Genomic DNA, 12,909 nt, shown 5'->3' with positions numbered 1-12,909 from the left:
GAGCAGGCACCATTTTTTTCCTGCCATTGGCTGCATCAACAAACCGTAACAATTACCCTTACAGTTAGCGGAAGCTAGCATTAGCTACATGGTAGTAACTGTAACAACACATACAAACGAACTAAGTGAAACATCCAGACACAATATTTTTAACTGATCACTTGGAAACATCTCTCCTTCTGGGTCAGATTATGGTTCAAACTAGAAAACATTAGGGTGGTAACACCATGGTAATGCCAGTAAAAGCCGCATCCTCTCCCTGAGAGGGGCGTGGAGTGGGCGTGGACAGACGCAGCTCATTAGCATTTAAAGGTACAGACACAGAAGCAGCCTGTTCTCTTTTTTTTGACTGGTTGAAATTCATTTGGGGTAATGAAACAATGATGTTGGACCTCTGACACCTATAATGAAATTGTTGAATTAAATGTATAATATGGGACCTTTAAGGGCCTTTAGTCGATTAGAAGTGAATCTGAATAAGCAAAAGAAACAGAAATGTTGTGTTTGTGTTTACTTTCAGTAGGGAAATCTGCAGATGTGATGTTCTTTCCACTTCTGGATTCTGGCCCCAGCAGTTCTCACCGGAACGTTCAGAAGTTTAGAAATCCTTCTCTAGCCAGAACGTTTTGCAACAATAAGCTTATGACGGTCTTGAGAGAGTTCTTTGCTTCCGTCCATCCTGAGATGTTCCTTGTGGGACACCTTGGTAGTGACACACCTTTTTATAGGCCGTCAGTTTGGACCGAACCAGCTGATATTCATTTGCACTGACAAGGAGCAGGATGGTTTTCTGATCACTGACAGATTTCAGCTGGTGTCTTGGCTTTCCGCGCCTTTTTGCACCTTGTCTTCAATACTTTTCCCCTCTACATGCTGTATATATATATAGTCTATTAAGAAAGACTCTATTTTAGTTATAGTGTAGTTTCATATTTCAGTGGGATTTGGAGTGAGGCCTTCCTGCTTCTGGAAGAGCAACTAGAAACTTCTCCACTGCTGCATGAGTTAAGGCCTGTTTGTGGCTATTTCAGATGCCTTTGTTTGTGTACTTGTTGATGGCATAAGACACCAATTGTCAAGCTGGTTAAAGACAAGAGGCACAAGAGCTGTGTGTGTGTGTGGTGGTGGGGGGTTACAGATGACATCTTATGTTACAGATGTCATAGGTGCAAGGGCAAGTCAGCGGCAGTGAGGACAGCGGAACAGGCAGATGGATGGGTCAGCGGACACTGTGGAGGGGAGGTGTTAATCTGTGTGTGTTTGTGTGTGTGTGTGTGTGTGTGTGTGCACTCTGGTTGTTGCTCAGTATGTGAAATCAAGTGTCCATCCACACTGAGGTGCCCAGTTGATCCCCGGCCAAAATAACTTCCAGCTGCCTGATGCCTGTGCAGTGTTTTCTTTTTTCTTTTTTTGATAAATGTCATTGAGCTTGTCTGTTATCTAAATATGGGGGATTGGACAGTGCCGCAACACAAGGGGATGTCCGTCAGGAGATTGTGAGTTTGATTTGATTGGACGGCTCTTGTTTGAGGAGTGGGTCTGTTGCCCAATCCTGATCAATTTTCGTAAAATGGTAGCCCGGGGAGAGGGTACTTATGGGGTAGAGTAGAGGCGCAGCTGCACCTGAGGAGTGTAGAAGGAAGACTTTTGTTTGTGTTGGTCGTCCAGCGTGACCCGTCGCCACCATGGTAAGAAACCGAAAACCAAAGAGGAGGTAAAGGGCGACAAAGAGGAGGCGGTTTAGTTTTATGGGACCTCCGAGGATTTGGTTTTCAGCTGATGAGGATGTAAGCCAGATGACAGAGGAGGACTTATAATTATCTGAAAACAGCCGAGCAGGCGGGATCTGATCTGCAGCACCACTGGATTCCCACGCAAGTTTGGATTCCCTCAAATTCACGGGAGATCATTTGCAAACGTTTCAGCTGTTTACGACGCCCGCCCGCAGACCAAGAGACGCGGCTTCTCTGACTGACGCCGCCGTCGACGCGTCCTCCTCGCCGCCGTCGCTTTTTCAGGCTGCTTTTACGTTCCACCTCTTTGTAACTAAACTCAACATGTTTGATATTTAGATTTGACACAGCGATACTAAAGATAGAAAGCAAACAGCTGAGTAAAGTGAGAGGACACGCAGCCTTTCCCCAATGTCCTAACTTGGAATACTCACCTTGAGAAAAAATCCCTCTCAAATCCTCTCCCGGGTCTCGCCTATAAAAATAGCCCTAAAGTGAACCGGTGGATTTGCGTGATACGATATTATGGAGGTTGCCGAGGGACCTAGGATGGAGGTGGGGGAAAAGTAGTGCTAAAAGCCGTAGTATTTTAGAGAAAACTGGGGAGCAGGTTTATGGACGCTTCAGATGGGATCACCAGATGAGATTACAACCAGTTCCTTTATAAAACTCCAGTCGGTTGAAAGATAGTCACCTGACAGAAAGAAAAAGACACAAGTGTAGCGCTGTAAAAGCTTTCAACGTAGCTCAGCTGTGATTGATGTTGCCTGCCGTGAGAAGCCTGTTATCATGCTGTCATAAACCTTTCTTCTGGACTGCCTCGGCGATAGAATGAAATGTCACAATGAAATCCGCATTTGACGATGTCTCATTTTAATTTTTCCTTTCGCCTTCTCCGCTCTCTTAAAGCCCACCGATGCCCAAAGCGATGCACGCTCCTTCCTGACGGAGGAGATGATTTCAGGTACGTCTTCTTCTGTCAGTTTCATTTCCTTTGTCCACGTGTGTTTAGCTCTGTTTTGCATCGCCTCCAAAGTGAATTTAAACTATGCTATGCCCCCCCCTCCCACCCTCTCAGAGTTCAAGGCCGCCTTCGACATGTTCGACACGGACGGCGGCGGTGACATCAGCACCAAGGAGCTGGGCACCGTGATGAGGATGCTGGGCCAGAACCCGTCGAGGGAGGAGTTGGACGCCATCATTGAGGAAGTCGATGAGGACGGTGAGACCGCAGTGGACGCTGGAATTAAATTCCGTTATGCTGACTCTCAACAGCAGCTGTACACAGAAGCAAATAAATAAATGAAATAATTATCTACAGATATCTGAAGGAAAACCTGTGGACATTTAAGGATTTTTATCATCAGTAATTGTATTTTGAAGATATGAAAGCTGTTTCTCTCACCTTAAAATAACCTGATAAGATATAAAATAAGCTCCCGGCGAGAAGGTCGGGGTTCGAGTCCAGTTCAGGTCTTTCTTGGTGGAGTTTGCATGTTCTCCCTGTGTCTGCGTGGGTTTTCTCCAGGTACTCCGGGTTCCTCCCACCTCCAGGGACATGCTCGTTAGGCTGATTGGTGACTCTAAATTGACCCTAGGTGTGAGTGTGAATGGTTGTATGTCTCAGCGTTAGCCCTGCGATAGGCCGGAGACCTGTCCAGGGTGGACCCCGCCTCTCGCCCAATGACAGCTGGGATAGGTTCCAGCAACCCCCCGGGACCCTAGTAAGGATTAAGTGGTAGTAGAAGATGAGATGAGATATAAAATAAGAAAATGAAATAGAAATACAGGGTGGTGATGGTTAGTGCCGATGCCTCTGGGTTCAAATCCGATAAAACACAGTATATGAAATCAACTGTGCAACCGAGTACATGAAGGACAGTGGTAGTAGTAGTGTGAGTATTTTATGTGCAAAAATAGGTATAAGAAACTGAGGTATAAGTCCTTGTAATGGTTGTGTTACACGTGGACAAACCAGCTTTCAGGCTCCAGTGTCAGAAACATATTTTTAGGGGGAGGTGCTCTCCTCATCCTGAGGGACCGGGTCAGACCGTCAGTCATCTGCACTTTCAGGAACTCGGTGCTTTTCACGGATTCGACGGCTGTGTCGGTTTAACCTGACGATGATCACCTTTGTCTTTTCGACATTCAGAAGTAAACCAGAAACAATCCTGGTGACATTTTCAGGCTTCAAAAAAAAGCTCCTGATGGGATTACGCAGCCGTGTTCACGATCGATTCTGATGAGTCGACTGACTTTAATGTGTAAAAACTATTTCTGGTCCCTTAGACCGATTGATGCACTGAGGAAAATCAGAAAGAAGACAGGATAGGAAAAGAAAAAGAAATACTCATCATCCCAAAAAGCTGTAGTTTAAATTAATTTTATTTATCTTTTTTATGGCACAGCTCTCATTTATCGACCTGTTTTTCTCCGCAGGCAGCGGGACCATTGACTTCGAGGAGTTCTTGGTCATGATGGTGCAACAGTTAAAGGAGGATCAGGCTGGAAAGAGCGAAGAAGAGCTTTCAGAATGCTTCCGTATTTTTGACAAGTACGACACTCAATACCACACACACAAACTTGAATATGAACACAACATGTCACTACATTAAATCCTTTGACTGTAAGAATGTGGTTCGAAAAAAAACCCTGAAGTGAAACTGACCTTTGTCTTCAAGAGGCAGGAAAAGCTGAATCCCACTTTTATTAAAAACTAAAAACAATAGTCTTTCTTAAAATTATATTGCAGTGCAGTTTGTAATTTTTGCCATTTCTCTATAAAAATGGCTCAAAATATCAACAGACTCATTTTACTATATTCACTCATCCATCCACATACTTGAATCCAGGCGTTGTAATCACGTCCACAGCCACAGGTGTAGAAAATAAAGAACTTCTACAAACATCTGTGCAAGAATGAGAATGTGAATTCCAGCGTGTGCACCTGTGCAACAAGTCCAGTTCTGAAGTTTTCTCACTACATAATATTCCACAGTCAACTGTCAATGGTTTTATAACGAAGTGTCAGGCCACGTGAAATGACAGAGTGAGGTCAGTGGATGCTGAGGCGCATAGTGGACAGAGGTCACCAACTTCCTGCAGAGTCAATGGCTACCGACCTCCAGACTTAATGTGGCCTTCACATTAGATCAAGAACAGAGCGTAGAGAGCTTCATGGACGAGCAGCTTCATCCAAGCCAGATATCAACAAATGTTGGATGCAGTGGTGTAAAGCAACAGCACTGGACTCTAGAGCAGCGGAGACCTGTTTTCTGGAGGGATGAATCACACTTCTCCATCTGAGAATCTGATGGACTGATCTGGGTTTGGAGGTTTCCAGGAGAACGGTACTGACGACATCTGCAGCAACTGTGTGATGCTATTATGTCAACATGGACCAAAACCTCTGAGGAATGTTTCCAACACTGTACTGAAATTAATTAAGGCAGTTCTGAATGTAAAAGAGGATCCAACCTTTTACTAACAAGGTGTACCTAATAAAGTGGCTGGTGAGTGTGTGTATAGTTAATAAAAAAGCTACCAATAACTACACATTTGTTTCCACTTTTGGAATCAAACTTGTAATCCTGTTAGATTGACAGCAGGTCACAGTCGGTACAAAGCAGTATTGATCAAAACTGCCCTGAACTTTAAAGTAAAGCAGACTTTATAATGAACAGCTAGAGCATGTGTGTGTGTGTGGTTCTGCATTTAATAAAGTTGTGTTGTTTTGCTTTTTATTTTGTCAGAAATGCAGATGGTTTCGTCGACCGGGAGGAATTTGGAGACATCCTCCATCAAACTGGAGAATCGGTGGCAGAGGAAGATATTGACGAGATGTTCGGAGAAGCCGACACAAACAAAGATGGAAAGATCGATTTTGATGGTAAGACTGAGCAACGTAAAGAAAGACGTTCTTCACTCCTACTAACGCCCGTATCTACCTCAGAGTTTTGTTTTATTGTTAGTGGAGTATAAAAGTAAGTAAACTTCCATATCCACCAAGAAAGTTCTTAGTGTTGAAGGCAGATGTGAAGGATGTAAATTTAGTTTGCACTTCATAAAGCAACAATGACGAGTCAAGAAATGAACCGACACAGTCAAAAGCTGCAAAAGCGAACATTTCATCCATGTGTCTGTGAAGGTTCTCAGTCATTCAGGTCATCATTGCTTCATCCAAGTAGCTCCTTCACTTCTAATGGACCGGCGGTCCATAAGTGGGTGTAGCCCATCGTGCATGAGTCTGTAACATCCAGATACTGTTAAGCTCCTGTTTTGCTTCTCTATAAATGTTACTCTAATGAGCCATTATCAGCCAGAGGCTTCTAGGTGTCGTCTGGAAAGACTTCACACCATGTGGATGAAGCAGGACACGAGATTAAATCAGAGACGCGTGCACGTTCTTTTGACTGTTGACATGTTACGGTGGAGTAGATGTGAATGTGAGTGTGTTCTGAATGTATTTTATATTGGTAAGTACCAGTACTTATTCTAGTATTAAATTAGTTTTGTTATATTATTTTATTTTGTTTTCTCGAGCTCTTGATTTCAAGAGAGTCATATGTCTTACATGACCTACCAAGCTGACTGACGGATGAGCTTAAGCCCAATAATACTACTAATAATACTAATAACAACAACAATAGTCTAATTCATAGGTCTTCAACGTTTTTCAGGCCAAGGACCAGGCTAAGTAGAGACCCCCTACCTACTATATATGTTCTATAATAAACTCTGCTTAGTGCTATTTATAAATATACATTATTATTATAATTTTGCATTCAGTAGCAGTTTATTATTTCAATCTAAGCCTTCTGTACACAGGAGGCCCTGCCCCTATCGCTACTGTGCCAATCACAACGCTGCATATTACACTCTGTCTGGTTCCTTTAATGACAAAACATTTAGCTACGTTTAAAGTTAAAACTGTCAGTTTGTCAATTTATACACACATATATATGAAATAATTTTCTTGACACTTTTAACTTTAAACACTAACATACTGAAATACGTTGGATTTTTGTTAATGTGTATTGAAAGAAATGTAAATTTGTGGGGCAAAAATTAAAAAATATAAAAAATGTCTAATCAACCAAAGATTTTGCGACCCCCCTGGCAATAGGCCTACTGCGAGGTGAGCTTTAAGGATGAACGTGTGGCTGCTTAGGACTTCCATAATATTTCTTGTGGTGGTTCTCTACAGACTAGGCTGGTTCTGGTCCTGTCTCAAAGAAACGGTTAACCTTTCCCCATAGTTTCTATCTAACACCTCGATGCTAAGCTAATCTCACCAGTTGTTAGCTCCAGCTCTTAGCCATCAGTCACGTCACCCATTTGTTGTTTGCACCAGAGCCTTGAGACCTTGGATTTATCAGTCAAGCTAGTGATGCCCTCAAACAAACCTCGAGAGAAGTCGATGCTTTTTCAGCCGGTGGTACTGTACTTATGGTCACATATACATGTGATATGCACCGATCAGCCTGGGTTCACAACATTTTCTGGGTGAGAGAGGAATTAATGCAGTAGATTGACTAAGGATGGAATATTTTACTGTAATGATGAGTAAATATTGTAGAATAATCCCACACTAGTGATAAAAACAGGTTTGCATGGCCCCTGGGGACATTGACAGCTCAGAAATATTAATAATTAAACGGTTCAATTTAATTTGACATATTTAAACATATTTAAAGTGCTATGTCTGTAATATCAATAGCAGAGCGACCGGCTACCGTAATAACATTTTGTTTTCTTGTCCATAAAAAGCTAAAATTGGGGACATTTTCAGGGACAGCTGTATCCGGGGGACAGCTCATCCAAAACGGGGACTGTCAACCAACACTGCACCTTTTTCTTGGCTAGGAAGGTGGTCATAATGTTGTGCCTGATCGGTGTAGACCTACTAACTAGTGGTGAATGCAGATGAGCATATTTCATATGCCTTCACCAAAGTCACTGCAAATGAAATATTTGTTAACTGACTTAGAAGTAGTGAGGGCCACGTGGAAGGGAGACAACTAACCTGTGGTTTTTGTCAAAATGTAGAACAATTATTTGTCTTTTTTTTTATTAACCTGATAATTTCCATATGAGGATCCATGTGACGCTCGTTACACTGAGCCACGAGGTCCTTATTTTAAGACACAAGTCTATTTTTCTCTTTCTGGTTATTACCGTAGAATCAAGGAGACGTGGAGTGACAGGATTAAAAGTCTGATCAGAATATCCAATCTCATATTCCCTGTAATTAGTTTCCTACTTTATCTGCACGCTGCGGCCGGAGCCTGAACTGACTAATGTGTTCATTAGTCCGTGGTCGGTGGAGCTGATCAACATAATTGACCTCTTTTCTTTTTCTTTTTTTCTTTTTGCTACAGAGTTTCTGAAGATGATGGAGAACGTCCAGTAACGACATGCGGCTCTACGTTCAGCGGGTGATCCTTCCCCCAGAGAGAGGAAATAAAAAAACTGAGCGCGCAAGCGAGCGAGCGACGGAAATCCGCTCGGAGCGCGCTTCTTCGAGACGTCAAAATGGATAGAAACGGAACACCTCGACTCTCACCCCGTCACCCCCGTTCCCCCTCCTCGCATTATAAAACCCGGGGGGGCTTGCAAGAGGCTGTCTATAAATATCCATTCAAACCTTTTAAGACGAAGGCTCTTTCTCCTGGCCACTCAGCTGTCCCCGTGGCAGCTGCTGTTTCTCCAGAAATGCTACACCTCCTAGCTTTGACCTCCCCCGCCCCTTCCTCCTGCTCAAAACTGAAACTCCAGCCTTATCTGTGCTTTCTAAATAAACCTTCTTCCTCCACTCATTATTTGATCTCCAGCAGTTATTCTGAAACGCGTGCCTGACGTGTTTTGTCTTCGTGTTTTTTTTTTGCATGTTTCGCTTGTTTCGCTGGTCTTTCAGAGACCTTTCTGTGACTTTTAGATCACCTGTCTCTGTTGCTTGCTACGTCGCTTTGCATGAACACTACACCCGTAGTAACAATGTCAACCCCAGCCTCCCCGGCCTCACATAGGTCAGACCGACTCCCCGTCTCATTCATGAAGAAACTATCAGGTTCAAATTCATCTCTTCCGATTCCTAAACCTGTATCTGTATCGGCCGCTTATTGATCTTCCCGAAGCAAGTCTCTCCCCCCAGCAAAGAAATCGCCCTCGAGAGCCGAAGCCACTGATCGGACGAGTCAACCGCTCCTTCCCTTTGGAAAGCGCAGGTCTCCCTCCGGGTATATAGCTCGCAGGCCCCCCGCCGCCCCTTAAAAAGCGACATCCCTCCCTCCTCTCCCCTCAGTGTCCACCCCTCATGCCCGGACCCCCTCCCTGCAGGAACCGCCTGCCTTATAAGGAGCAGCAGGTCGAGCTCACCGGGGCGACGGGGCACCAGGATGCGCTGGAATCGCGTCCCCCTCCGGTCTGAAATCTGCCTGCTATTCAGGGCATGGTTTAGGAGGGAGGAGGGAGGAGGGAGGAGGGAGGGTGGGGGGGGTGTAGGGTGGCATATTTCTCCTAGTTTTGAGTTTCACACCCAGATTGAAACACCATCATCACAAAACCCGCTTAGGAATATTTGGCTCCCCCCTTCTTGTTCACTGTCTTATGTTGACAAGGCCCAATAGAAATCGGTTGTGTGGACGGATCTGAGCTGGATTTTTTTATTTTTTATATTTGAGTTATTTTGGGACGTCACCACCTGAAAGCTGTTACGGGGTCACTTCTACAAAGCGTGTCACTGCATCAACTACATATTTAAATTGTGTTTTGCTTCCCTGACACGAGACTTTAAAGTCCCGATAATCTGAGATTTAACAAATCCTTTGGCAGACAGTGAAATATCTGCCTCCCGCTCTTCTGGCACCTCCTCACACTTCTTCTTCTTTTCCCCCTTAAATCGCAAAAGTGCTAAAAAACCTCTCGCTTTGCTTCTTTTACAGCTCTTAACCCTGTAACTTCCAGAAACTAGAGCATTGCTCTGCAAAGTGTGATTGGCTTGCCCTGGCCCCAGAACCCTAAAAGTTCAGGATACTAAATCTGGAGGCCTGTGAGAGGCGGGGGGCGGGACCTGGCTGTGCAGTTTAAAGTGTGTCTGAACCCTCACTTGACGTCTAGTCTCTCTGTTGAGGTGCACACGGATTGACCACTCCTTTTGGCTTGTCTTTTTTTCCTTGGATATTTGGGGGGGAAAGGCTAATCCACAAACATGGTAAGACCAGGCAGTTGTGCAAATGACCCAATTAAACTATTCCAAGTTAAACCAGTCGGTCGTTGCTAAACCCAGATTAAGAGCTTGTGTTAATGATCAATTAATAATAAAAAGAAATGTGTGAAGGGTAAAAATCTTTTTGTTGAGCTGCTCAGGAACGTGTTCTGTTTCTTCTGCTCGGGACGTTTAGATATTCATCCTTCACAAAAGCTATTTTTTATTATTATTTTCTAATGGCAGCATTTAAAACAAATTTCGGTTTTTAGAGTTTAATTGAATTCTTCCATTAATTGATATGTAGGTCATTCATCTATTGCAAATACTTCGGATCCTTATAAAAAAAGGTAGCACTGGGTGTCCGGGGGGGTGGGAGCAGGATGGGTGTCAGCTGGGAAGGTGCAGATTCTGCTTAGGCGACAGATTCCGGGGGATTGGATGTCTGCAGGCCATATACAGAGAGGATAATGTGTTGAGCCTGAAATAGCCGGACTCATTTTCACCATGCTTCAGAATCCTCTTGAGATGCGGCCATTGTTTCCTGGGGTTTATGAAAGCATGTTATTAGTTGTTATCCTATATATATATATTTTAAATAATATATATATTTCATTTATCCTCTGTACAGTGGGTAAAAGCATTTGCTCTCAGGGAGCTTTACAATTTGCATTTGAAGATGCTGATAATAATGAGGGCTGTCAGGAGGCCTAGGAAACAGACAGTTTGGTTTGGGTCTGGCTTTGATTTAGCGAGTTTAATTGTAATAAACTCTGGAGCCTCGATGATTAGTGCTGATTAGTAACACAGTGGCCCCTGTTTTCTTCCAGACTGACGCGCAACAAGAGGCCCGCTCCTATCTGAGCGAGGAAATGCTGGCTGGTGAGTAAGGTGACTCCTTGGTTAGGTATCACTGTCAGAAGTCATTTCTTTCACTAATGAACCACATTGCTGATGAAAAATGAAAAGGCCTAATTGGATACTATTTAAAGAAAAACCTATGATTTGCCATGAGGGCTGTTTCACACTTCTCTCACAGCGTGAGCTCACATTAAAAGTCCAAAGTGGTGGTCATAATTGCGAACCATTTCAGTCTATTGAGAAAGACTTACTTTCATACATAAGTGCAGTGATTAGACCCCACACTAGGCCTGTATAGTTCAGACCAGTAAGGGCAGTTCCTCTCCACCTTCGTCTCCGCAGAGTTCAAAGCCGCCTTCGACATGTTCGACACCGACGGTGGCGGTGATATCAGCACCAAGGAGTTGGGTACCGTGATGAGGATGCTGGGCCAGAACCCGACAAGAGAGGAGTTGGATGAGATCATCGAGGAGGTCGATGAGGACGGTGAGCTACGGGAAACAGCGTGTTTTACGCACTCACTTTACGCACACGCAGTTTCTAGACACAGGCACTTAATTGGAATGATGAGCGTGTCATCTGTTAGGAAACGAGTTTTGACAAATGACACGACACAAAGAAAGATGATTTAACTTTTAATTGTCAGGCCATTCTACCGTACACATGAGGTGGCGTGGGTAAGACGTGCGTAAATCTGTGCGCAAAGACACCATCCACCTACAATCAATTATGTGGATCCTCGTTAACCCTCAGGTAGCGGTACCATCGACTTCGAGGAGTTCTTGGTCATGATGGTGAGGCTGCTAAAGGAGGACCAGGCCGGCAAGAGCGAGGAAGAGTTGGCGGAATGCTTCCGTGTGTTCGACAAGTACGTTGACGCGACGTGGTTAATGTCGAGGCCCACGCTGACGGCGATATTCTGTTTACATATTTAACAATCGTAACGTGTTGTTTGTTTGTTTGTTTTTTTAAAAATACCTACGTCTTCTCTACAGGAACGGCGACGGCTACATCGACAGAGAGGAGTTCGCCCTCATCATCCGCAGCACCGGCGAGTCCATCTCAGAGGATGAGATTGATGAGCTGCTGAAGGACGGAGACAAGAACGCCGACGGCATGCTGGACTTTGACGGTACATGCACAATAATAAGGGGGATTGTTAAATGTTTTGGGTCAATTATTTATCTCAATTAACGATACCCAATAAAGAATTTGGAGCAATATGGTAAAATTCAGTAACTCAAAAGTTCTCAGAGTTTTAGTTCCCTAAACTTTGTTTTTTTTGCAAATTTCAATTTGACAGTTTCATCCTCTTTTTCACACATTAGAATCAAATGGACTTTTAACAAAGCCGATTATTTATAGAAAACAGTGCTTTTCGTTGATGCTGCACAGATTTTTGGGGTAATTTACTTTGCAGCTGATAAAACAACAATTTAACACCGCTCTCCGATGTCCTTCCTTTTTTTTCCAGAATTCCTCAAGATGATGGAGAATGTGCAGTAAAACATGAAAGACTCATGGACATTCCTCCACCATCCTGTGAACCCTCCTTCTCAGTACATCTCAACCACCCCCCCCTTTCTCATCCCCTCCACGCCACTGAAACTCCCCCTTCCTGTCCACTTGGCCTCATGCATCTCTTCTCCATCCTTAGACATCCTCAACAGACAGCTAGGGCACCCGGTGGGGGTCGCTGGCTGGGCTACGATCTTCGCCAGCTCGCTTGTGATTGCAGACAGCCCGCGGATGCCGCGCTGCAGCCCGTAACAGGGCGGCAAGGCTCCAATCGGGAAATTCAGTGCACGATGCCGTTTGCAGTTTGCATAGCCTAACATGTCATTGGTGACCCACCCGACCCTTCACCCCTGCTGGTAAAGCTCTTGTCTAGATATAGTCTAGATAGATTGGGCAGCCTGTCACCTGCTGCTTAGACCAATTCATTCAACCACTTCACTGTACAAAGAAGTAATTTGCTTGAACAGAATAAATGAAGTAACACATGCTCACTGGTAGTTGGTCTAATTATATTTATAGTCAGTGTAATTTTTTTTTGTTTTGAGGAATATCAATAAAAACTATTTGTTTCTTCTTTTTGTCCACTTTGTT

The 12,909-nt window shown here is 44.0% G+C and overlaps 2 protein-coding genes across 3 annotated transcripts; both read left to right on the top strand.

Moving 5' to 3' along the window:
- Positions 1 to 1,573: 1,573 nt before the first annotated feature.
- LOC125019074 (troponin C, skeletal muscle-like) lies at positions 1,574 to 8,196 on the top strand. 2 transcript variants are annotated; one of them, XM_047603591.1, is made up of 6 exons: positions 1,574 to 1,688; positions 2,643 to 2,697; positions 2,812 to 2,955; positions 4,173 to 4,287; positions 5,486 to 5,622; positions 8,114 to 8,196. In XM_047603591.1, exons 1-6 carry the CDS (start codon positions 1,686 to 1,688, stop codon positions 8,143 to 8,145), a joined length of 486 nt encoding a protein of 161 aa, XP_047459547.1. In that variant the 5' UTR covers positions 1,574 to 1,685; the 3' UTR covers positions 8,146 to 8,196. The 2 variants fall into 2 exon arrangements, with proteins under 2 accessions (XP_047459547.1, XP_047459538.1); XM_047603582.1 differs by lacking the exon at positions 1,574 to 1,688 and adding an exon at positions 2,206 to 2,288.
- A 1,629-nt stretch (positions 8,197 to 9,825) lies between these two features.
- Positions 9,826 to 12,891, top strand: tnnc2.2 (troponin C2, fast skeletal type, tandem duplicate 2). Its single transcript, XM_047603600.1, has 6 exons — positions 9,826 to 9,945; positions 10,770 to 10,821; positions 11,143 to 11,286; positions 11,554 to 11,668; positions 11,796 to 11,932; positions 12,275 to 12,891. Exons 1-6 carry the CDS (start codon positions 9,943 to 9,945, stop codon positions 12,304 to 12,306), a joined length of 483 nt encoding a protein of 160 aa, XP_047459556.1. The 5' UTR covers positions 9,826 to 9,942; the 3' UTR covers positions 12,307 to 12,891.
- The last annotated feature ends 18 nt before the right edge of the window (positions 12,892 to 12,909 follow it).

Source organism: Mugil cephalus, chromosome 1, assembly GCF_022458985.1.
Source record: "Mugil cephalus isolate CIBA_MC_2020 chromosome 1, CIBA_Mcephalus_1.1, whole genome shotgun sequence".
NCBI classification, from domain to species: domain Eukaryota; kingdom Metazoa; phylum Chordata; class Actinopteri; order Mugiliformes; family Mugilidae; genus Mugil; species Mugil cephalus.
Note: the sequence above shows the minus strand (reverse complement) of the source record. Positions and strands in the feature narration are given on the sequence as shown.